At 34.8% G+C, this 27,249-nt stretch overlaps 1 protein-coding gene across 6 annotated transcripts in view; it reads right to left on the bottom strand.

Moving 5' to 3' along the window:
• Positions 1-1,594: 1,594 nt before the first annotated feature.
• LOC114747427 (uncharacterized) overlaps positions 1,595-27,249 on the bottom strand; it is a 44,364-nt gene continuing 18,709 nt past the window's right edge. For 5 of the 6 annotated variants that reach the window (XM_028935755.1, XM_028935770.1, XM_028935762.1 and 2 more), the window contains 5 exons: positions 22,774-22,843; positions 21,611-21,849; positions 16,896-17,012; positions 11,377-11,434; positions 1,595-2,471 (listed from right to left, as the gene is read on the bottom strand). In XM_028935755.1, the coding sequence (XP_028791588.1) occupies positions 2,011-2,471; positions 11,377-11,434; positions 16,896-17,012; positions 21,611-21,849; positions 22,774-22,843 (945 nt within the window). In that variant the 3' untranslated portion in view covers positions 1,595-2,010. The remainder of the gene's footprint in view (positions 2,472-11,376; positions 11,435-16,895; positions 17,013-21,610; positions 21,850-22,773; positions 22,844-27,249) is intronic. The other variant, XM_028935784.1, reaches the window with a different exon arrangement.

Genomic DNA, 27,249 nt, shown 5'->3' with positions numbered 1-27,249 from the left:
ATCTGATATAATTTTCATTGGATCTGCTTCGGCACATGAAAATTTGAGGTCAGGCTTCAATGCTTCATCGGTAGGGGAGGGGAAGAGAACTTCTGGATTAGATCGCAGTGAGAGACAGAAAGAGATAGGGTGATGGAAGAAAGAGAAAAAAGTCATTTTGGTGTTTTTCCCAACATTTTATAATTACAATTTAGGACTTGGTCTCTTCAAATAATTTTGTTTATTTAAATACTCATTTTGTTATTTTATATTTTCAAGGATCTTTTTTAGTGATTTTTTGAATTCCATAAGATATGAAAGATCACATCATAAAATGAAAATCAACTCTTTTCTATCCTCCCTTCTTTTCTCTTTAATGTTCCTATGGAGATGTGATAGGAGACACAGCATCATATATGCAATGTATACAATATTTGTCTTACAAATACACCTGATGAAAAAGAAATACTCATCGAAAGGGCAAAAACTAATAATAATAAATCAAAAATCAAAATCTACCATATATTTTTTAAAATCATTTTTAGTGTTTTTGACGTTTTGCTCTAAAAGTTAGTTGGGCTAAAAGCCCATCCAAGCAACCTATACGTTTTAACTAGCAAAAGCTCTTTTTCTTTTTTTTTGGTTAGTGATGTTTGGCACACTATTTTTGCAATCTGGCTTTTGAGATGAAGCTAATAGATGTTGCTTTTCACAGTGGGAAGAATACCAGTGTTGTGAGGAAAGTTACAGTATTTTGAGTTTTTCCAATGTTATGTATTCATTTTAGAGCAGCAACTTTATTTAAATACGTTGATATGAAATTTTTATTCATTTTTTAGATGTTTATATGAACTAATTTAGAGGATATATTTATCCACATAATATATATAATTAATTATTTTGGTATTTTTTCAATTTCTTCCTAATAATAATATTTAGAGGATATGTTTAATTTTAATATTTTAATACTTTTATTTTTAATATATAAAAATCAGATAATGTGATGTGATTTGTATTTGGATTAGCTTTTGTAATAAAAAAAAAAGTTTGACAAAATGAAAATTGTTTGGATGGTTAATTAAAAAAAAAATAAGTTTAGATGTGAGCACCTCAGATAAATAATTCGTAAGTTACATCATTATATGCATGAGAGTTCATTGAGCAATCCCAAGAAAACTTCCATTGTTTTGTACGAAGATCTAGAAGAGATACAGGAAATGTGTTCCATATAATTTTTTCAATCATATATTATCACCACCTAATAACATAACAATCTACAAATGTTCCATTAAAATTTCAGTTGATAGCTAAAATTGCCTTATCATAGAAGATTTTGAAGTGGCAAAACAATCGGGACAAATTCAACACACTCGACAATTCTGAGAGAAATATTTGACTTTCACCAAAAATCAAATTATACCGGGTAGAATGTCTAGTAGCTCATTGGCTCATTACTTAACATGGTTAAATGAGACATAATTGTTGAAAAAGTAAGTAGATCTTGTTTACTTGGAAGATTGTTTACATGCTAATTTATATGCTTTCAACCGTTAAAAACTAACCTAAAAGATACAACGGCAAAATAAAAACATTAATCACTATCATTAATACCATATGGAAGTAACGACTAATGAACATTCATACACAACCACACAAGATTCAGTTTAACTCAGTGATGCCCCTTTACTCATTTAGTGAGTCAACCAACTTACTAGAAGAATATGCCAGTCACAAAGATTGAGTTATAAAGCAAATAATGACTTCCCCGTCATCATCTCTAACCCTTGTCACAACTAGGCCTGAAAAGATATCAACTCACCATCGCTACATGTCATGGTACTCCCCCTAAATCCGCGTACAACCTAAATCTGAGCATTACAAATTATCTCCTTTTGTTTTTGGGCAACTGTTACATCACATGATATCACCAGTATCAAAGAATTAACAAAATGTAATGAAGATGTCGCTGATTTTGCATCTGGCCAGAAGCAAGCTACATTTAAATATGGTACATAAAAAAGAAAAAAGCAATTATGCAATATGCTGCCTAAATTCCCAAAATGATTGGCCAGTACATGACGAAGGCATCCCAAACTCCAATAGGCCCTTTATCCATTTAACTCTATTTACAAGCTCCTCCAAGTCCAGTATTGCACCTTCTATGCTATGTAAAAACATTGAATCTAGACAAATACTTTTATCCTTTCTTAACTTTTTTGGGGGTTGTTCATTAAACAACCCGTCATTAATTTCTTTCTTGGGCATATTTTCAGCTGACTCAGCCCTAATATAAGTACTTGGAGCATTATCTGAATAATTCGTTTCTCTAGTGCTAGGATCACCTGCTTCTATGTCCATGCCGGTTCTAGCAGCATTATTCACTGTGATGCGTCCCTCCGGAGCGTCTAAGAAAGGCACAGTAATTGGAGAAGAATGTGAAGAGCTACATTGTGAGGATGTACTTACGGAAGTTTGAACAGCTGCTTTTCCATCTGCAGCATAAGAAAACGTGCTCGTAAACAATATGAAACTGAGATAGTATTTCTAGGATGATCATACGAATATACCAACGAAAAGCAAGAAACAAGATATGGTTCCAAAGGAAATATCAGACATTCTTCAACGTAGTTTCCAGAAAGAAAAAGCAATAATATAATAATAATAATGACAAAAACACTGTTGGGCCTGCCAAGTCTCGGGTGGAATACATAAGAAGAGGGCTAAGAAAGGAGAAATAAGCCAAACAAGTTCAGGTCCACGTGATGGGAATATACATGAAGGTAGAGGACAGAATGGGGAAACAGGCTGCCTCTAGCAGTAGGGTAATGGACGTGCAAATAGAGGGAAAAAAGGCAACGGGAGGGGAGGAGAGTAGTACCTTGAGAATAGAGGACCTGATCTCTTTGAAAACCAGGCTGTGAGCCATTGTTTATGTTTTCCTTGCTGTTTCATTAATGTTTCTGTTAAATATCTAGAACCTTAAGAGCTATGATTGTAATTCACTCCACTTATTCATCGCAATAAAGTGAATCGTACAACATCCATCCTACGGATTTCATTATTGTAATTCACTCCACTTTTTCACCGTAATTTTGGTTTTAAAGCAAGTGAAGTTGAGTTTTTGGAAGTAAACCAGCCATCTGCTATCCTATGGATACCACAAATGCCTTTTTAAATGGAGAGCCAAAATAAAAAAGGGTCTATACGACTCTCTCTAGGGTTTGAAAAGGCCACAAATAAGGATTATTAGATTATATGATGATTGCGAAAGCTGAGAGTAAGAAATGCATCCTTATTGCGTATGTTGATGACATAATTCTCACAGATCATATTGAGAAGTAGAAAGATTAAAGATTACTCTTGGAAAAGAATTTGAAGTCAATTATCTCAAGAACCTGAAAAACTTTATCGGAATGGAAGTTGCTAGTTCAAAATGAGGAATCTATGCATCCTAGAGGAAGTATATACTTGATCATCTAAGGAAAACGAGCATGCTGGTTTGTAGACTTGAGGAAACTCCAATTGTGGTCCCAAAACAAAAACAAAAACAAAAAAGCAAAACAAAAAGGAACTTGAAACTCTATGATGCGGCTGAAGAATAAGAAAAAGAAGACAATGAGAAAGAAGCTACTCATAAAGAAAGATATAAAGGCTTGGTGGGAAGCTGATTTGTTTCTCACATACAAGATAGGTGCTCTAAAATAATAGAGAAAATACAGCAAGGGAAAAAGAGAATCTAATAAAGAAAAGGGAGAAAGGATCACACTCACTCTTCCTTACTAGCCAAATACCTAAGGACGATTGATTGGACAAAATTTGCTTAGTGTTTTGCCTTGCATTTTGAGTGCATTAACTACTTTCTTGAACATTATTTCACATCTTATAGCTGTTGATTGACTTAGAGCAATTGTATGATTTCAAAGCTAAGTTTGTTTTGCATGTTTTTGTGATTGCTCTTAGGTAATTTGGATTGCTTAAACCTTTTGATGCTGCACAGCATTGTTTTTACTTTGTAGTTATCTTGGAATATGAAGAAAAGACGTGCAAGGACTCAAACAAGGAGTAAGAAGACTTGAAGATTCAAGTTGGCCTTCTCTGCAATCTTCATCGTGGCAAACGTGCTTAAATGAAGAAGTCTTCTCTATGATCTTCGCAGCAGCAAAAGTACATGTTCACGTTGCAAACCTATCATATCAACAACTTATCAATCCGAATCTGGAGCAGCTTTAATGGATCACCCACTCAACAGCCCAACTCGTTTAGGACCTAGGTAGACATTTTAATCAAACCCTAGCCTCTTATTTTGCTAATTCCTTCACTGTATCTCCATTTTTTATCTCCTATTCGGCTTCCATCTCTCATCTTTGTCCCTTACCTTCACGCTTCCACTTCTTCCACCTCATCTACCATAGTTGTGGACATGAGCTACTATGTGGAGCCTCTTCTATGGCTGAGTGGCTGAGTTCATCTCTTGAGGATGGATGGTGGCTAAGCTATGGATTTTTCATTAGGGGAGTATTTAGTTCCATTTTATGTTTGTTCTCTGTTGTGTATTTGGATTTACCTAGATATATATGTGTCTATTTATGTAATGTTGAAATTGAGCTATGGACTCCATTTGTCTTGGGCTAAATTTTCTGTGTAATTGGATTGAGATTATTGTAGTTAAGTACTTTGATATATTAATGCATATTTTAGTTGGGTTAATTTGTGCTAAGTTAGTTAGCATGATAATGTGGATTATGGATTGATTCCATGAATTGTGCTTGTTTGAGATGTGTGTTGATGATTGTTTTATTAATTAAGGTGGTTAAAAGATGACATAGCACAATAGTGTTAGGTGCATTCCCTTAATCAAGCCTTAATTAAAAGAAAAGTGCATACTCAACCCCTAATGAAAGGAATCAAAATTTGCCACCTAACCAAACCTCAAGAGATCCATTTTTTCGCATTTCATTCACTATCATCCATCCATTCGATTTTTATACCACAAAGACCAAAACACACCTTCATTTTACCCTTGTCAATTTGCATTTCCATTGCTTAGTTAACTTAGTGATGGAATACAAAAATGACACATTTTTTGAAGAAACCTATATGAAGAAATTACTTTGCTTTTTGTGTTTAATTATTTTGTAAGTTTCTTTCTAGTTTAGGAGGAAAATAAATTTGATTTTGCTTCTATTGATGCTACTTGGGCCTTGGGTCTTCCTCATTTAGCAATATTTAATCAAATTTAATTTCCTATCAATCTCCTAGAATCATAGTAGATCTAATTTTGTTTTTGAATTTTGAATTTGCTGATTTTCTTGATTCTCCTATGATTATGTAATTATGGACTGATCCTAAAATCTTCTAATAACCTAGGACTATTCCTATAAGTATTGTACTCTGTCATTCGAATAATGCAATTGATTCACAAGAACCACGAATAGGGTTAGGGGTAATTTGGGAATACGAATAGTAATCCTATAAATGGGAGCTTTGATGGGTGAAATTGGTGTTAAGTGAATTTCATATTTCACTATTTAGCCTATACCCTCTATTCTCTCTCTGTTAACAAAGGTATCAGAGCCTCTATCTGGTCAATAGCAATATCACCAAACATTCGATCTAAAGATGCACCGCCTTGATCATGATCATATCCTTCTTGATTTGGTGACTGATCACCTAGATCAGAAATCTAAAGGATCTTTTAGAGCTCAAGCTTACGGCATCTCAGCTTGAAGATTATTTACGAGAGATGATTTCTAAGCTTTCTGATATGAATCCTTTAGTACCTACTTCTTGAGAAGGGGAATTTACATCTATGCTACTCATCAAACCGAAAGAGAAAAATAACGATGAAGTTGGAGACGAGCTGGCTTTGCAATAAATTGATTCAAATGAAAACATACTAGATGAAGACGTAGATGTCGCTCTTGATAAGCAAGACCAATAGGACACTGACGCAAAATTGATGGATGGTGACAAAGATGAAGACAAGAAATGGGACAAAATTAGAGGGAAATCTAAGACCTAGGGACTGGATGACTCACCAAGTAAGGGATATGATCTTATCGAAAATGTTGCTAGGGTCATCAACACTGAGTTTGCATCAAAAAAATCAAGATCTCTAAGCCATAAAGGTAACCACCACTATGGCTTCCTCTATATTCATCATCGACGATCCTTATCAGCACACCTACTGCTACATCTTCGACTAAATCATGCTCTGCACAAGAATGCGCGTCCATCATTCTCTGCTCACAATGCATCACACACGTCTTCTCCATTTACTATTCAGATTGTTGATTTTAGGGCATCTCAGTCTTCCTTTATTTTGGGCCCTAAGTCTAACTTACTTCCACAATCACTTGGGGACAAACCCAAGTTGCAAGCCAATGGCCCTCCTATGTTCATTGCGAACGCGTATCTGTTTGTATGGTCAACTATTGTCTACAAGCTAACTCAACTTAGCTTCACTAATCTTGTTCTATGCTTCAGGAGCAAGCTTGAGCCCACTTGCCAGTACGAACTTGAAGTTTTCTTGGCCATAAAGCAGCCTCAATTGCCTATTGTTATTGAAGCTAAAGTTGGCAGCATTCATGTCAACAGCTCTTTCTTGCTAATTTCATCACCATCAATCTTCAAATCCAAACAAATGTGATTAATTCTTCTTCTCCCAAGGGTGTGCAAAAGCTATTGTTTCTCGGGTCGTCTTGCATTTATGCCAAATTCCACACACCGCACATCCACCAACGAAGCATTAATTTCAATGAAGAAGAAGACACAGGAAACGCACAAGGGCCTAGACCCAATGTATGCTTCCACATTGGTTTGTGCCCCTCTAGTTTCTTCAAAGGGTGTTCTTCCTTCTCTCCTTGGTCATCATTTTCACTGAAGCAAGGATGGAGATGCTGCAAAGGACAGAGATGCGTGGTTCCTTTATCACCACAAGGATATTTTATCCTACCCATGCAAATTCCACTACCGCATTTATTGGAGCTGCTTGTACTGTTTAAAAAATGGGAAAATTCTGACAATGATATTGGCCAAGGGTGACCCCCAAACAAATCGAGTTGGGGAAACTCTGTTTTTAGGTTAGGTGAAGCTCTTAGAAAAGACGAGTCAGGTGAAGCTTTACAAGTGTTCATGGGTTTTAGAATTTTGCTGCTATGAGTACTGACTGTCACAGCCGCAATAGAGGAACAACACTATTGGAACTGTGGCATCATGTGAGGAGGGAGAGAATTCATAGAAAAGGTTCTAAAGACATGGAAGAGTGTGGTTCGAATTCCATGCGGTGTGAACTTTGAAGTTTCCGTTTATGTCCTATACATTGACGGAAATGTTTCTATATTTGGTCAGTGTGTGTCTCACGTGGCAACAAGGAGGATCCTATTAAGAAAGGGCTTGACAATAGTGGGGTTGGGCCTCTGTAGCATATATAGGTCTCTTAAGCATATATGGGTCCAAAAGTTCTTGGATGGATGTGAGGCATAAAGTTTATGAAGTTTCAATGTTGGAAGTTACTTGGGCTTACATGCAGAGTGACAATGGACTTTTGGACCAAGGGCACACTAGTGGGCTTAGGTTTTGATGCCCATTCATTTGCATTTCGATTTTTTTTTTCTTTTATAAGTCTGCAAAGCTAGAGGGGAAAAAAACAGCTTTATTTTGAGTATTTCTTTTTTTCACTGCTTTTGTACTAATCCTTGACAACAAGGATCTTTTTCTAGGGGGAGTATATTGATACATGGGAATTAGGAATAAGGTGAAGGGTAATTTGGGAATATGGGTAGTAATACTATAAATGGGGGCTTTGATGAGTGTAATTGGTATTAAGTGAATTTCATATTTTACTGTTTAGCCTATTTCCTCTATTCTCTCTCTATTACCCATAATAGCAATCTTTTCTGGTATCAAATTATTCAGCTTCTATATTTTATTAGGAAGTTATCTTCAAGCTGTCTCCTAGTGGAGGAAAACCAAATTTGATTTTGTTAGTAAATTGTCACCAAACCTCCTTCCAGTGGAGGAAACCAAATTCGACTTTAATTTTAATAGCAAGTTGTCATTAAGATTACTAAATAAAGAAGGAAATGCTAATCTATAATAGGGGTAGGAAGCTTATGTATGGAAGGACTTTTGGATGAATGAAAATTTAAGCGTATGAAATCTCTCTCTTCCCCTCTTTAGATTCTCTCACTCCCTCTCTAAGTTCTGTTCATTTTCCCATTCCTCTTTCTCTATTTCTCCTTCTACCCTAAATCACTCTGTTTGCATTAAATGTTACATCACTTAGAATTCAAATAAAAGTTCCTTAAGCGAAACAACCCAAGATTATACTATTATAGTGCAAACCTTAGTAAATTTGTCATCTTAACTCCCAAAACATGCTACAACAAGGTTGAATCAATGATCTCTCAAAGTCCATAACATCAAAGTGAAATATTATACCCTGAATGACTATCTTTAGGAAGGCTAGCCCACGTATGACAAAGAGCTTACAACAATAATAACAACAGAACCTTGTTCCACTAGGTGAAATAATAAAAGCTAAAGATAATAATCTAATGATAACCCTAATATCTCTAACCAAATATTGAAATATTTGATTCAAGATAAACTAGATCCTATCAACAGCCTATATAATATTTTTCAATAGAAAATATCAAAATAATATCTATTCATATCTTCCATTATGCCTCAGTAATTGGTATTCTATCACACAAAATAGCTTTTGCATTAAATGTAGCCAGCCAATACATGTGAGACAAAGAAGCAGATGGGATTAGCCTATAGAATTTTGGTATTTAAAAGGTTCTTCATGTGGAGGACTTTTCTTCTAAAAACATGAACAAAGGATTGTAGAGGTGAACATCAATGTAGAATGGGGACTAACCTATCCTGATCGAAGACTAGCCTCAAGTTCCTACTCCTTCATACGAAGGAACCTAGTTACTAGGAAAAGTTAAAAACAAAAAGTTGTCTCAGAGCAATGCTAAATCCAAGTCAAGGGCATTGGAAGAGGTGTAGCTGAAATGAGTCCTTGGATTTACCATGAGCACTCTATTGTGACAAGGACACTATTAGCATGGCTTGAAATCCCATTCAAATGAATGATCTAAACATAAGGAGGTGGATCAACATTTCATAGGAGAAAAGGTTGTAGAAGGAATCATATGTTTAATTTATCTACCTATCAAATTTCAAGTCATAGATGTATTAACAAAAGGACCTCTAAGACATGCTTTTGAAAGCTGTATTAAGTTCAACATGATTACCATGTATGATCCAACTTGAGAGGGAACTGGGAATATTGTATAATTATTATAAATATTTGAATATTGCCTTATTAGTATTTGTTAGGATTTATTAGACTTTATTAACATTTACTCTATGCATCTCCCTTGTGTAAATAATAAGGTGTAGTTTATGCTTCAGATGTACGAGAAACAACATTGCCCTCAAAAGTCACACAATACTAGTAGTCTTCCCTAACTCAACCTTTTATCTAACTTTAACAACCATATAACAATACACCTGCCCCCTAAGTAACTAACTATTTATACTAATAGTTTTTCCCAACCAACTAACCATCAGCCACCATGAGCCTGACTCCAATTTGCTGTTAAACCTTGAGCCTCTCAATCACATATGCATCGAGCTACTGAAATAATCATTTGTTGGTTCTTAGTATGCCACAACCATATCCAAGTAGCATTTTGGTAAATTTTTACTTTTTGTGTAGTATTACAAGAACCCAATAGAAAGTCTAGTAGTCTACCATTGGGTATTACATATAGCCATGCTTGGAGAATAAAAAGCAATCTCTCTTGAGTGATCAGATTAGTGTTAAATCTTAGTACAAGGATTTGCCTATGGGCATTTGTGGAAAATCTTGAAACTATCTCGCTGGAATCAGGATGAGAAAAGTATTTTTATTATTCATTAATAGGATTATAGGCTTTAATGTTTTTCCACTTATATCGCTGAAATAGTTGTTTAAAGCCCTGTAAAATAATCAAATTCAATACAATATATATGAATTCATTCAATCAGTCTTCCTACTCACAACATCTATTAGGGATTATGGTTGGAAAGGCTCCTATGAAGGTTCATTTGGGGGTGGGGGGGGGGTGTTCAATGAAGGTTCCACAACATGTCTACATTGTCCATAATTTCATTCATTATGACATCGCAAAACATGTACACCTTGACAAAAAACTTCATAAAGTGAAAAATGGATCTAGAAATCATCAATCTTGATAATATTATTCCTCAAAGTCAAGTAACTAACATGTTGACCAAAGCTTTGGTTAAAGTCACATTTGAATTTTTGCAAAGCATGCTAGGAATGGTAAGTATCCATCTACTAGCATGGGGCCGGTGCTAATGATGGGTGCCTAAACAGGATGAGAAATCTACCCCAAAAGCTAGTTGTTGAGACAGCAAAGCACACCCACTTAAATACTTCATTATGCATTCCATACTATTCAATGTGGGAATTAGCATCCCATGATACCAAGTTTCCATTAATTGAACTCTTATGGAAAGCCGAAGTCTTAGTAGCTACACTCCATAGCACTTTACTTGGCCACCTGCCAGTCAAAACCCCCCATAGGCAATCCTCTCTAAAACTACCAACAACTTGACTTTGCTATCAATTGATGGACACTAAAGTGGGATTGAAAACCCCAACTCATAAGCTAGCTGTTGATGTGAAAAACTTAACCCACTTAAATATCCCATTAAACATCTCATTCAACTCAATCTCATTTAGGTATCCCATAATACCAAGTCTCCATTAGTTTCTTAAGTTCTCATGTATGTAACATGTATAGCATCATTTTAACCTTTTCAATTTTTAATCTCCTTTACCTTGTCAATAGTATATCTTCTTTTGTGCTTTAAAAGTGTAGATGTTGCCCAGAAAACTTGAATTTTATTCAATAGTTAGAAGAAATATTTAAAGGCACTCATCCTAGGTTATAGCCTCTCACTAGGAACAGCTAGGTGACACAGTTAGAGGGAAATAATTCAAAACATAATCAAATCAGAATGAAAATCGCACCATCTAAGGAAATAATAATAGCTGATAATATCAAATAATATTTAAAACTAAGGAAACTTAATCACGGGCCCAAGCCACAATGTCTTGAACAAAAAGTTTTGTTCCAAGATTTTAGGATCTAAGATATCACATAGGCTCCTATATAATATCAAACACCTAATTCTTTAAGACTCACTTTATTAGTCAGCAAGTCATAGGTTTCCCCTCAAACAGTAAGCAATTGACATTTTAAGGGGGAAAAAAAATTTGAAATCAGTTGCACACAAATGACTACAAGGTTGACAAATATCTCCTACAAAATCAAGAGTGAAAAATAGCACATTGTGAAACTAATTTACCTGAATGTTCAGGCTTAATTAACTGAGCACAAAGCCGTTGTTTTCCACCATTTAGCACCTGATCACAAACTCCATCAGCAGACATAAATAACCTTTGATAGTCAAATTTCTTGCTAAACAAAATGAATATATCAGCACAATAATACTTATAATAATGTAACAGAACTAATGGAAGACAACTGGAAAATATTAACTTTGCTGTCTTGTAGAATAATATTTAAGGCCACTGTAACACCAACTTGCATTTTCACTATAGTATTCATGACAAGTGTGATACCAATGAAGCAAATAAATTGAAATGCATCATTAAAGAATGGACATCAAAACACCGTTTGCCCTTTGTGACAGTTAGGTCAACCCTAACACACTTCCATTGACTAATATAAAAGAGGTTCTTAGTTGAAGAGAATTGAAAAAACAAGGTTAAGCTATTTTGCAGAAAAACAGAGTAGAAGCAGCCTAACTGTGATGCCTATTTTCCACGATAAAGCACGATGACATGTGAAGGAGGTTGACCAGCAAAAATCAACCAAACTTGTCCCAATAAAGAAAAGGTAAAAATAAATTAAAACTCAACCAATCCTTTCAGCCAAAAATAAAATGCACAACACAAAGATTTGACAAATATTCAATCTTTGGCAAGTTATGCACTTGTTGCTTGGTGTTCTGTGAGAACACTCATGGCTTATCAAAGGTTGACCCTTTTGTGACATCACCCCTATCATTTGCGAGTGCTTCTTGTGAGTTTCCTGGTGTGATGTCCAAATGATTTTCTAGCAAGGTACTGACAAACAAATTGGATACTAAACCAGTTAAAGCAATGGTTTAAGAGTCAGTAGATTAGACTATAGTCAAACTGAGGTCAAACCGTTGAGAGATAAAAAATTAAAAAATAATTTAAATTTTCATCATACCATCCAAGAACTAAATATCAATTTAGCATCTTGAGTCATTAATAAAATAATAATACTATTACAATTTCTTTCCAACCTTCTTTACAATTCCTCTGACAAATTGAAATCAAAATATCATACTTCAAAATCGCTAAATACTCACCCTAACAAAATATCAAAATAGATATATGATAACAAAATATTCCTCCCTACAATCATTCAATGACTAAGTAATAATTATCAACTTAAAAAAAAAGAGAGAGAATTTTTTTTCCATCAAAATAGCTTTTAAAAAAAGAGGCAATCAATTAACCCACCAAACCAGTCAAGATAACTGGGTTACTCCTAGGTTGGTCCGAGTTACTCTGGGGTCACCCTTGGTCAGATTTTTCCGATTCACAATGGTTGACTGGACAAGCCAGGTCACTGGTTTCCAATCCAACCCAGCTGATCTGATTTTAATACAGTGGTTTCTAGGGTCCTAGAGTAGATCACCTATGGGGTTCACACCATTTTGCTTTATAGCATGGGTTCCTCTAAACAGGTTGTCTTGTGTCTTTTTCCTTCCTTCACTTTTCATCTTCTTCATTCTCAACTTCACCATTATCTTTCCTATCCAGAGTCAATTCATCTTCCAAATTTTATCGTTCATCAAATCTAATTCCATGATGGAAAAAAAATATTGATCTTGCTACTAATTTTTCTCCTTTTCTTTGAAATTTGCATATCTAAAAAGAGAGGCAAAAGGCACTTTGCTCAAAGGGGAAAGCAACAAAGGAAATAGCCAAGACAAATTGTCTGAAAAAAGATCAGTAATAGGGAAAAAAAGGAGCAAAAGTATACATATGAAGAAAAAGTTATAGGAGGGGGGAAAAAAAAAGGAGATTACAATAGGATAAAAGGCTTGGATTTGGAATTGGTAAATCTTTGATCTAAAAATCCCATTATTTCCAAATCTGATTTGATTGAATCTTCATTCCTCAAATCTGGTTTGACTCTATCTCATTCATCAAATTTTATTTTATTTCTTTATACAAATCTCAAATTCTTTAATTTATTTATGTATTTTGCATATTTCCTTTGGAAAAAAAAAAATTTCTCTATATTTTCCAAATCTGATTTTCCTCCATTCTAACATTTGTTTCATGCCACCTTGTCTCATATTTTGAGTCCCTGAGTTTGATGTTGTCCCTAAAGTCACTAGCTCTTGCCTCTGAATTTGCAGCTTATATTCGATCAAGAAAACTTGTAGTTAAGAAGTTCCAGCCGAAAAGGAAAGAGAGCAAATTAGGCAAAAAGCCAAATTTCAGTGAAAGAGGAATGAATTTCTATTGTGACTAGATTATGTATAATCAAATCTCAAGTAGTTGATCTTCTCACCAAGCCACTTTCTAGGAAGAAATTTGATGCATTAAGTAGCAAGCTGCGAATGCTTGATACAGATTCACCTGTTGGATGGGGAGCGTTGGAGGAGGTGTTGGGCAGCATTCTAAGGCCGAATACACAATTCCATCTAAGATGCTTACATTATCCATTCTAATATTGTAACCCAATTATACAGGACAACAAGTCAGATTTGATTTATTAGATTTATTTCCATTGTCTCTTATGTATAGAGGCAATTAAAGAAGTTAGTTCATGGAAGCAAGATCAGGTTTGGCACTTGGAACATTAGAACCCTGTATGGTAAATCAAGGGAGGTGGTGGAAGTAATGGACAAGCGGAAGATTAATATTTTGTGCTTCAAGAAACTAAATACGCTGCTGAGAAGGCTTTCAAATATACTAATGGTTTCAAACTTTGGTACACAGGAAAGGTAGGCACAAGGAATGGAGCTAGTATTATTGTCGATAATGAATAGAAAAAGAATGTGGTGGAAGTCAAAAAGATAGAAAATAAAATCATTTCTTTAAGAATAATCATGAGGAGAGACACTATCAATGTGGTTAGTGCATATACACCTCAAGAGCAATAGACCATCTTAAGGAGAAATTTTAGACGGATATAGAGGGTTTGATTCAAAGCATACCACTCGTGGAAAAGATTTTTATTGGCGGTGATCTTAATGGATATGTTGGTAAAAAAGCGGGGCAATATATAGGGGCTCATAGTGGTATGGGTTTTGGAGTACGTAATAATAACGGGCAAACTATTATTGATTTCTCCCTCATGTACAACCTCAAATTGTTAACACGTGCTTTGAGAAAAAAGAGGAGCATTTAATCACTTATAAGAATGGAACCTCTAGGTCGCAGATTGATTTCTTTCTAGTAAGGAACCCTAATAGAAAACTCTGCACAAATTGTAAACTAATTCCTAGAGATGGTGTGACAGCACAACATAAGGTACTAGTCCTTGATGTATGTATTAAGCATATAAAACAAAAACGACAACAAATATCAACCCCAAGGGTCAAATAGTGGCAATTAAAGGGAGAGAAGGAAGAGACTTTTAAAAGGACTCTTTTAAAAGAAGGGGGTTGGGAGCTACAAGGAAATGCTAATCTTATGTGGACGAAAATGACTAAGAAGGTCCAAAAGGTGGCTAAAACAATTTTGAGTAAATTAAAAGGTCATGGTTGAAGAGATAAAGAGACATGATGGTAAAACGAGAATGTGCAAGAGCAAATCAGGCATAAGCGAGATTGATTTAAAGCGATACATTTGTTTAATAATACTGAAAATTAGGAAATGTACTGTGTAGCTAAAAAAGAGATTAGGAGAGCAGTGGTTGAAGCTCGTTCTAAAGTTTTTGAGGAGTTCTATAAGGATTTAGGGACTAAGATTGGGAAATGCAAGATTTACAAGATTGTAGAGAATAAAGAAAGAAAAACAAGAGATTTGGACCAAGTGAGATGTATAAAGACGAAGAAGATAGAGTTTTGGTTATTGATGGTGATATTAGGGATCGATGAGAAGCCTACTTTTATAAGCTATTCAATGATGGGGGCGAAGGATTGACTTATGAGCTTGAAGATTTGATAATTGGAGAAGAGAAACATAATTTAGCTTTTTATCGAAGAATTCGAATTGGTAAAGCTATGGAAGCTCTTAAGAAAATGGAAAACAATAAAGCAGTTGAACCTGATAGTATTCCTATTGAAATTTGAAAATGTTTGAGTAAAGGTGGTGTGCTATGGTTTATTAAGTTATTCAATGAGATATTGCTCCAAAAAAATGCCTAATAATTGAAGAAAAAGTACTTCACTGTCTATTTATAAGAATAAAAAAGATATCCAAAACTATGCTAGCTACAAGGAGATTAAACTCATGAGCCATACCATGAAATTGCGATAGAACATAGGTTGAGATTGGATACATGTATTCTGAAAACCAATTCATGTTCATGCTAGGAAGATCAACAACAGAAGCGATTTATTTACTGGGGGGTTAATGAAAAAGTATCGAAGCCACAAAAGAGACTTGCATATGATTTTTATTGATTTGAAAAACCTTATGACCGTGTGCCTAGAAAAGTGCTTTAGAGAGCTTTAAAAGAGAAAGGTGTGCGTGTCGCTTATATCAAAATCATACAAGACATGTATGAGGGGGTCACAACTAGGGTTAGAACGCCGAGCGGTGAGATAAAGGGCTTTCTATAAGAATTGGCCTACATCAGAGATCATCTTTGAGTCGTTATCTATTTAACTTAGTTCTCGATATTCTAACTGAGCATATCAAAGAAGATATCTCTAAGTGCATGTTTTTGTTGATGATATTCTTCTCTTGGCTGAGTCAAATGAAGAGATCACCGCTAAACTTGAGATATGGAGAAAAACCTTGAAATCGAAAGGTTTCTATTTGAGTAGAAGCAAGACAGAATATATGCATTGTGTTTTTTGTGAGAGACAAGTTAGAATAGATTTGAAGGTCAAATTGGAAGATCAATTCATTCCATAAGTGGAAAAGTTTATATATTTGGGATCAATTATGCAAAAAGATGATGAAATTGATGGAGATGTTAGTTATAGAATTCAAGCTAGGTGGTTTGGATGGAGAATAGCGACAGGAGTTATCTGTGATCGGAAGGTATCTAATAAAATCAAAGGAAAGTTTTACCGCATTGCTATAAGACCAGCAATGCTATATGGCAGTGAGTATTGAGCTTTAAAGGAACAACATGAACATAAAATGGCAGTTGCCGAAATGAGAATGCTGAGATAGATGTGTGGTCATACAAGAAAAGACAAGATCCGTAATGAACATTTATGAGGAAAAGTTGGAGTGGTTGCTATTGATCAGAAAATGGTAGAAAACCGATTGAGATGGTTTGGTCACGTGTAAAGAAAGCCTTGAGACACGCCAGTGAGAAGAGTTGATCAAATATTATAGAGTCCTCTAAAAAGGAGTAGAGAAAGACCGAAGACAACACTTAATGAAGCCATTGAACAAGATCTTTTCATTAACAATATATCCAAAGATTTGGCTTTGAATAGGACTCAATGGCATCGTGCAATCTATATAGCCGACCTCACCTAGTGGAATAAAACTTTGTTGTTGTTGTTTTGCATCTTGTATAGATATTACTAGATTTTATTACGGTTTCCAGAACATTATATATTGTTCTGGTTTGTACAGTCTTTACATATCAATAAGAATTGAGAAACTTCAGTAGATAACTACAAACCTTAGCTTTAGGGACTGTCCAACCTTTCTTAGGACTCCAATCCAAAGATGGGCGGATGTCTTTGTAGAAAGCTTCATAGCTTGATCCTTCACCCACTGGAGGGGGGAACAAATCGATCTTGAAAATAGGACAAGCAAAATATATAAAGAATTAGCAAAAACTTCCATGGAAACTATTTTCATAAGCATCATGTTCTAGGGGGAAAGTAGAAAGATGCAAAAAAAAAAAAAGTCATGCTAAATTCATTTGATTATATTGTTAGTTATAATATAATTTGGGTAGACAATTAGCAACAAAAAAAAAAACCATGTCTTGTACAAAGCATAAATCACTAATTGTTAAAAAGAGGAAAGAAATATTTTTGTTCCATTTAATATTTTTAATGCTGTCTCTAATAGAGTACCAAATGTGCAGTTAATTTGTGAACGTGATTTTATTTCATTAATATTTATTTTAGTGGATTTGGTAGTAGTTCTAGTGGTCAATTTAAGTGAAGCATAAGTTTAGGAGCTAGTAGAGTCTGTTAAGATTAGGATTATTTACTGAGTCAAATATTTTATTGTAAGTATTTTTCACTAAGTCTGTTATTTTCTTAAGTGTATTTTATTAGGATTATTTACTCGTTCTTCATGCTCTTTCATATTCTTCATTGTATCATAGTGTCTATTGATTGTGCGTCATTCAAATAACTAGTCCATCACTTCTTTTTTGTGCTTTCTTGATTGTTACACCATTTTTTAATCCTAAAACCGTACCCAGCAAGTGTTGATTGTTCCACCCACTATGCCTTGTGATTGAAACATCATACCAACAGTCAAGGATGTCAATCAAATATTCAATGACCAATACACACATCTACACACACCTATCCCAATAATCTTCCCCACACACTGCCACATGATAGTGTGTGAAGCTCTCTTTCTGACCATTATTCATCCAATTATGTGTGTCAACTGCCAATTTGTCGAGTCCAATCTGTCATTTTTCATGATTGGCCACTGTTTGTGTTGTTTCAGTTCGTCTCGATTCTACACCATTTCAGTGTTGTTTGGTCTTTGTTCATGTTCTTTTTGGCTCTATCCAATCCACTTAAGCCTTGTCCAGCCTTTGTTTGCTATCCATAAGCTTTCTCCTTCCCTAAGGTCTTTCTACATTATATGTCATCATTTCTGGCCTTGTTTCAGCATCTTCAAGTTTAGAGATGGCATCTTTTGCTCCTAAACTATTTACTTTTCCCACCTCGTTTTCAAAAACTCCCTCTGTTGCTCCCAAAACATTGGATGGGTTGAATCAAGCTACATGGACTGCTTTTATGGAGCTTTGGTTCCTTGGACAGAGTTGCAAAGATCAACTCAAAGGTGAAGGATGTTTGAAGAAACTAAAGGAGAAGTTTGGAAGAAAATCAATCATTAGTTAATAGCCTATAATAATAGTTAGTTGACCATGAGTTACCACAAATACTGCATAAATGTAACAGCCTCATCCCACTTGTTGCAATAGGTGAAATCATGCTCGTGACAAGTGCTACTCCTAACATGACAGCCTCAAGTAAGAATGCTAGTCAAGTTGCTTAACACATAGCTTCCAGTTATGTATTTCATCAACACACAAAACATATCAAGATTGATTGTCACTTTGTCATGATAAGATTCAAGAGAACTTTGTTTCTACAGGACATATGAAGACTGTAGGTCAGTTAGTGATTTGTTTACAAAAGCTCATAATAGGGCTTGGGTTAAATATCTTTGTAACAAGTCAGACATGATTAACATTTATACTCTGTCTTAAGGGAGAGTGCAAAGATATCAAAAGATGGAACGTAGATAGTGTAATAGTGTAATTTATATCATTATGATAGGATAAGATGTTTTCCTGTCATTATGAGCCACTAATGCCTATCCTCGTCCCTCCTCTATTTATAGGCCATCCCTTGCTTTGAAATATAAAAGAGATTCATATCCTCCAATATTTTCCTCTCCAATGCATCTTAGAAACTTGTCCATCTACCTCCTAGTAAATCTACTGCTCAGTGTCAATTGGTATTTAAGTGTCAAAATCCAATCACTAATTCCTAGCACCAGCCGTTTGGATCAGATCCCTTAAATATGTGTATTTCCTTTTCTAAATCACCTAGAATCACGGTCTCCAATCGTGAGGATTCCCTATCATAAATTCTATTCAATACAATGAGATTTCCAAATATATTGTAAGGAAATCTGATCCTATTTATATACTATCTCTATAATGAAACTATGGAAAAACACTTCTGAATCATTCTTCCAATAATAAGGTTGGCATTAATACTACTATTAGGTACTATTAGATGCTTGAACTTGTTGCCAAGGACTATATAGGACCTTGTCTTGGATTATGGTGATACTTTCTCTCCTATGGCTAAAATTGCATCCATCTAAATGTTACAATCTATTTCTTCTAATACTAGTCAAATTGAAATACTTAAAGGTACCAAAATACATTATTATAGTGGCAATCTCTTAAGAAACATTCACTGGATGTCCTAAAGGAAAACATTCATTGCATAATCTTAAAGGAAAAAAACAATACTTACATCAAGTTTCTTATATCCACTATCTCAAGTTCTCCAATCACACATGGCCATATGCCCTATTTTTGAAATATTAGCATTTAATTATAAATCTCCATGAAACAAAAAGGGACACATGGCCATGTGTGATTGGAAATCTTGATATAATGAATATAAATAACTTGACCTAAGTTTTTTCCAAACAAAAATATTAGAATGTCAACCAATTGACACTCAAGTGGATCCTAACATCAAGCTTCTTTGAAGATAACGGATGCCTCAGATGGATCTGGGTAGTGAGTCAATTCCAACAACCACTAAACACTAGTCATTGGGATGTAGTGATAGTATTCTGACCTAGAAGGACTTGTATAAGAATCACAACTACCCCCAAATAGAGAGATATGATGATGCTGATTAGACAGGATTGCCTTCTCATCATTGATCTAATACTAGGCATTACAAATTTCTTGGAGGAAATCTTATCGCTCAGAAAGCTAAGAAAACAGACATCATAAGATCAAGTACCTGAACCAAATACCATGCCATGACACTACCAATGTGTCAACTTATATGGACAAGACAATTACTCCAAGATCTTCAATTTGAGGATCTTCACTTCATAACATAGAAGTGTAAAAATTAAGCTCCACCACACAATGTCCCTAATTCTGTGTTTCATGAGAGGACCAAACACCTTGGAGTTGATTGTTATTTCATTAGAGATTTTCTTGTCAAGAACCACTCCCACTAACCACATCAACTCCAATGATTAACTAGCTAATGCTCTTATAAAAAGTATTAATGCTTTATTAGGTACCTATGAAAGTTTTTTACACAAATAGAAGTAAAATTAGAGGTAGAAAAGGAAATGAAAGTAGATTTTAAAACATGTTTGGGGATAGTGCAAGTAAGATATAATTTTTAATTAAAATAGCATTAATATTTTTAATATGAAAATTGAAAAATGTCTTTCATTTGACCTCCACCATTACCAAAAATGCAACGCCGTTTAACAAGAAACATTACATGGATGTAAATGAAAAGAACCAAGAACAAAACCCAAAAGAACATAGCTAGAAACAAGAACAATAACCAAATTGGAGAAATCGAAATCACAAAAAAAATTAGCAAGCTTAAAGAGTGAAAAAATCTTCATAAACAGAAATCAAAATAAAAAATAAATAAATAAAGAAATCCAAATGCTAGAGGGAAATCAAAATGGCAAACCCAGACGATAGAGGAACAAAATTCATTGGATTTTCTTCTTCAAGCTCTTCAATAAAGACTGAGAAGCAGAGGTAGAACATTAAGATTTGCGGTGAACATGGAGCAGGATGAAGCATAAACTATCAGATATGACATTGAAGAGTGGGATTTTCTTCTCCGAGGTCTTCAATGGAGCTTCACTAATGGCCTCAACACTGCGGGCAGTGCAAATGATAAGAACATTAGCTCAAAGTGAGGTTGAGATTTGTACAAGTGTCGCTGCCATTTTGATCTTGTCCCCATAATCTACCACTATCTGCTGCTATCCTCTATCATCCTCGTACGGTTCTTAGTTGTTTCAGGCAGGGGGCAAAATGGTTAGAAATCAATTTCATAAGAAGTGGAACTCAATTCTCATGGGGCTGAGTAGGAACTAGGTTCCACCCATTTTTATGCAATTGGGCTCCATAGGGAAGTGAGTTCAAGCCTAACAAACATACATATATCTTAATTCAAGTTCCAATTCCACTTCCCTACCTTCAATTTCTTGCTACCAAACAGGGCATAACAGAGCCATACATTCCTATATTTGCAACAAACTTGACAAATCACCTACATGCTCCAACTTAAAAAGGGAATTCCGAGGATTATGCTTAACTCATCATTTACTGTAAATAAATATAATATAAATTTATTACAGCTGATTAGATAGTAATTAGGCAAATTTAATTTTTCACTACAGGCTATCAATTCTTGTATATCCACTATAAATAAGATGAACATGCAGATCAGTACTCATTGACGAAATTAATTACTAATAAGTTTTAAATCGCTAAAGAATAATTTACATTATTCCTCTCTACCATAATTATGCGGAGAAAATAATTTAAACCCAACATCTTGGGAACCATGAGCGTTAAAAAGGTAAAATAAAAAAAAAAGAGACTTGAGTAAGTATTACCTGGAACTTCCCATCTTCCAACGTCTTAGCCACTCTTCCGGACCAATAACAGCCATCAGCGCAAAAATCTACCAAATCTCCGACCATCCATGTGTTATCAACAATAACTATTTCTTCGGAGATAGTCCTCATATCAGGTTTTTCTCTTTCAAGATACATAGTTGGATAACAAGGTCGTACCATCAATTTCAAACATTTTTTGGTACGGGGCTTTTGATATACCTTTACCCATTCCAACCCTGCAAACAATATTGTGTTGTCAAAAATTATTATTATTATTAGTTTATCCTAAAAGCTTTAAGCTACAAACAAAAATTACGATTCATTTTCAACAAAATAAGAAATATTTCAAAGATTAATGCTTTAATAACAACAATTCCAAACTTTTAAGCCCTCCAAACTTAGATGGCCATATCCTGTCCAAATAACATGACTAAAAACAAATTCAAAAACCAAAGTATAATACTCTATCATAATTTTAAGCTAAAATAATTAAAAACAAGTACAGTAATGTCAACAAAGACAACATTGTTGGAAGTCCAATCCATCGCTTATCTTATTTGGCCTATCTTGATTACTTATCCCATCCATCTCATTATGGTATGTGACTCTAAAGCAAGCCCCATACGCAATGAACTGCACGCTTATTGTTTCTCATTTCATGTTGATTAGATTTAACCTTGTTTACCCTAGATTCTTCTCTCTTGGCTATACTTGTTTCATGTTGATAAGATTGTAGTGATTGTCAAATACCTCAGGAGGTTTTTAGGGACTGGACCTAGGTCAAACCAGAATAAGTTGGTTGTGCACTTCATCTTCTCTCGAACCCTACACTTCATTAGTGATATTTACCCTATCCATGTCTTACATATTGTTTGGCCATTTAATTTTAAGTTTAATTAAATTCTTATCATCATCCAATCCACATCCTCCCCTCTTGGGTGATTCTTGCATTAATAGTATTCACTATTAGTATAAATGAGTTTCCATGATTCACCTACATACTAGACTCAATCTAAGAAGCAAAACACTCATTACACCACATTATCTATAACTGATGTAAGATATAATCAAGAACAACATTTATAAATTCTTCACTAAATAAATTAATACTTCACATGACTTGAAAACTCAATAATTCTAACTAAGAGCTTAAAACATACCCTGGTCAGGATAATCAACATATTCCATGCGATAGGACAATTCACCATTCTTCTCACGAATCTTTTGAATCTGGGTTGAAGAAAAAAATGCAAGTTGGTTTAGTCACCTACTATAAAGGAAGCTTTAGATTAACATAAAGATAGAGAATGGTTTGAGAGGAAAAGCATGATACAATCTCATGCATCAAAAATAAGATAGTGAATGAAAGCAATCCTACCATGTATTAAGCCAAGAAATGACACAAAGCAGCAAAAGGCATGGTCATCAAAGCTAAAGGTGGAAGATGTTAAGGGGCCTTATTAAAATAAAATTCCATAAGGATTGAACGTTCACCATTAAATAGACTGTGATTATAATTATGTGGACAAATTGAGATGAAAAATATGTTTCTCTTATGTCTTATGACACTAAGATACAAAGGCCAATATGTATACATTATATGACATCATTATATGATAAAATCTAATAAATCCCTATCAAAACTATAGAGGCTAGACAATAATAACTAATATTTATAATCAATGCACAATATTCCCATATTTCTTCTTAAGTTGGATCACAAATGCTAATTACATCCACCTTGCTCATACAACTCTCAAAAGCAAGTTTGAGCTATCTTTTTGTTAATACATCTAGAACTTTAAAACTAGTAGGCAGATAAGTCAAAGATATGATTCCATCTTTCAATTTTTTTTCCCTCTCTCTAAAGAAATGTGTATCACCCTCCACATGTTTAGACCTTTTATGTTGAGCAAGACTTAAGGCCATACTTTTAGCAATCTTGTCACACTGGAGTTTTGATCCCAAATCCACATACTATCTCATTCAAGACTCATTTCAACCGCAACTGTTCCATTATTCCATGCACTGATGCCCTTAACTCGATTCAACATTGCTTGTAGACACACATTTTTGGCTTTTCCAGGTAAGCAAATTTCCCCATATAAAGGCACAAAAACTACAAGTTGATATACATTCGAGATGGGTTCCTCTCCAACTTGCATCTGTGTACACCTCTACAATTCTTCGTTCTTGTTTCCAAAAGAATAAAGCTCTACTAGGAGTACCTATTAAATACCTCGACATTCTAAAGGCTCCTCCCATATGCTTTTTCTTTGTCTCATCTATGTATTAGCTAGTTACACTTACATTAAACACTATATTGAGTAGTGTGAGAGAAGTCAATTAGCTTCCTAGCAAGTCTCTAATATCTTTCTTTATCAACATCCTCCTTTCACATTGTCCTTTTCAATCTCACCAGGCTATTTTCTTCTTCTTATGACTCTTCCTTACTATCCTTCTTGGGCTTCTTTTTCTTCTTGTTTAAGGCCACAATAGGAGTTTCCTCAGGTCTACAATCCAACATGCATGTTTCCTTCAAAAGATCAAATTTGTATTTCTTTCAAAGATACATCGATATCTCATTTTGATCCTGCAACCTCCATCCCAAGAAAGAATTTCAAGTTGCAAATGTTTCATCAGCATGATGCCCTACAAGAATTATGTTGTCAACGTACACGATACAAATGCACTTCTTACTTCGCTAAGCTTAAACATTGCATGATCTGACAATTCCTTTTTGCAACCTTTTTGACCTTGGAACTTCTAGGAATCCATCAAATCATGCACTGGGAGACTACTTCAAACCATATAGAGATTTTTTAAACCTACATACTTGATTACTTATGCTTCTACCAAAGCCTAATGGTAGACTTTTTCTTTTAGTTCTTTGTTTAGGAACGCATTCTTCATACCTAATTGATAAAGTAGCCATACGAGTTTAGTAGCTGCAAACCATATGTCTGGGTGAATCGTCTTGCCACTCGACAAGCTTTTAACTTATCAAGTGTACTCTCAACCTCATATTCAGGGGTATTTCAACAATTTTCCATGTTTCATCTCCCCCCTGGGGGGAGCTCTCATTTACTTCATAATTGCTTTTCTCAAATATGGTATTTCCTCTACCTCCTAAATGTTGTTGGGAATATTCAATTCATCTAAATTAGTGACAAAGGCTCAATAACTCTAGGAGAGAGAACTTTATAGGACAAATGCCTTTGAATTGGATACCATATCAAGATTGAGGCTTCTTCCTTAGACTGATAGGCAAATCAAGATCAGATTGTTTACTAACCTATTTAAGGATTTGATGAAAGGGCTTAGGATCAAGTTCTTCAGGAGTTACCACTAGTTTTGACTCCTTTAGAACTTCAAGTACAAGGCATTCTTCTTTTGTTGATTTCTACCCGTGTGTAATCCAATGTATCCTTATCTTTCTATTTCTCTAAGCCTCCCCTTATTTTTGAGCTTTCCTCTATGAGCAACGCTGGAGATGGCAACAATGATGATAGAGGTAATGGTTCTGTTGCCATAGCCTAAGGTTCAAGTAACACCCATTCTATATTATGTTCTGATTCCCAAGTCTGAGATTCTCTAATGCTCTCCCCCTCAATTGAAGAAAGGAAAAAGAATTTTATACCACTGATAGGTACATTTAGAAAAATTCTATGGGGTTGCAAGTGCTACTAATAGGTATGTTTCTTATATGAAAGCCTATCCTCATATAAAAACCTTTGTTACAAATGCTAAAAGTGTGAGGATACCAAAATGCTTCAATGAGGCAATTTTTGATAATAGATGGAAACAAGCTGTAGAAGAATAACTAAGAGCTATGCATAAGAACCAAGCCTAAAAAATTATTGACTTAACCAAAGGCAAGTTGATTATGGGAAGTTAATGGGTCTAGGTTGTGCAATATAAGACGAATGGCAATATAAATAAGTTTCAACCTAGGTTAGTGGCTCAAGGATTTACACAGATCAAAGGTATTAATTACTTAAAAAACTTTTGCTTTATTGCTTAACTTCAATAGTATAAAGGTATTATTGTCTATGCTCCTATATTTAGGGTAATCTAGTAACATAGAGACGTACGAAACGACTGGTTTCTCGAATTTTAGTTAAATCTAAATATAGAGCATTGGCTCTTGGTGTACATAAAGGGATATGGCTTATTAGACTCTTTGAAAGAACTCAGGGTTGGAGTTGCCACTAGTGCTACAATTAGGATTGCTAATAATCCTATTTATCATGATCAAACGAAACATGCAGAAATTGACAAGGACTTCACCTAAAAAAAATGCCAAAGTAATCAATCTACCACATATCTAACCAAAAAGTAAATTGCATATGCAATGGCCAAGTCAGTAAGCCAATAGAAGTTTAAAGATTTCAAGAGCAAACTGGAAATGATCAAACATCTATTCATTAGCTTGGTGTAAGTATTGGAAGTAGGCCTACTACCACTAATGGGCCCATTAGGGGTTTTAGCCCGTTTCTATTTGATCATATCTTAATGTTCATTTTTTTTATATGTTATTTTCATTAGTAGCATCTTAGTTTTCATGTTTTCCAAGATTATAGGAGGGATATTAGTTATGTAATTAGATTATTTTCCTTATATCTCACCTATATATGTATTCATTCCTATCTGAAATTTACCGAGTATAAGCCCTTTTTTTCCATTGATCTGATAGTTCAACTTATATAGGAGAGTCTAGGGTCATATTTTAGCAATCAAACCTATTCTTCTAACCTAACTAATCTCAATAATAAACAAGATCCAATTCTTATCTCCTAAAATGGATATAGTCAAACAAAATGAACATACAACTAGAAATTGATTAAATGAAATAAGACATAATAAACTTTTTATTTCATGAGCTGTGATGACACCTTCCAACACCATCAATGAAAATCATGCAGCATTTTTCTCTCAAATTATTTCAACGTGCCTTAAAGGCAACGAAAAGCAACCAGATCATGAGTAGGTCCTTTGGATCAATCACTCCTACTCTAGTTGCAATAAATAGGGCCCTTCCTCTCATGACAAGGCACAGTTTGAATGGAATGGAATGCAATCTTGATCATCGTGAATATGTTTGCAATCTTTATTTGCGATAAGAAGGTACCTGAGAAACTTAAAGGAAAATTTTATCGGACTACTATAAGACCGACTATGTTGTATGGTAGTGAATGTTGGGCAATAAAGGGAAAACAAGAGCACAAAGTTGGAGTAGCATAAATGAGGATGTTGAGATGGATGTGTGATCATACAAGAAAAAATAGGATTCGAAATAAAAATATCAGAGCAAAAGTCGGTGTGGCACCTATCTAAGAGAAAATGGTTGAAAATCACTTAAGATAGTTTGAACATGTGCAGAGAAGGCTATTGGAGACCCCGGTGAAGAGGGTGGATCAGACAAGATGGAGTCCCATAAAAAGGAACAGAAGAAGACCAAGAAGAACGCTTAATGAGGTCATTGAACGAGACCTCCTAGTCAACAACATATCTAAGGACTGGGTTGTTGATAGAGCACAATGACGTCGTGTGATTCATGTAGCCGACCCCACCTAGTGGGATAAGCCTTGTTGTTGTTGTTGTTGTTGTTGTTGTTGTATTCTAATTTGTGTTGG

This window comes from Neltuma alba, unplaced genomic scaffold (assembly GCF_004799145.2).
Source record: "Neltuma alba isolate B1F8T4 unplaced genomic scaffold, ASM479914v2 tig00000874_pilon, whole genome shotgun sequence".
NCBI lineage: Eukaryota > Viridiplantae > Streptophyta > Magnoliopsida > Fabales > Fabaceae > Neltuma > Neltuma alba.
This window is presented reverse-complemented; position numbering and strand designations above follow the sequence as displayed.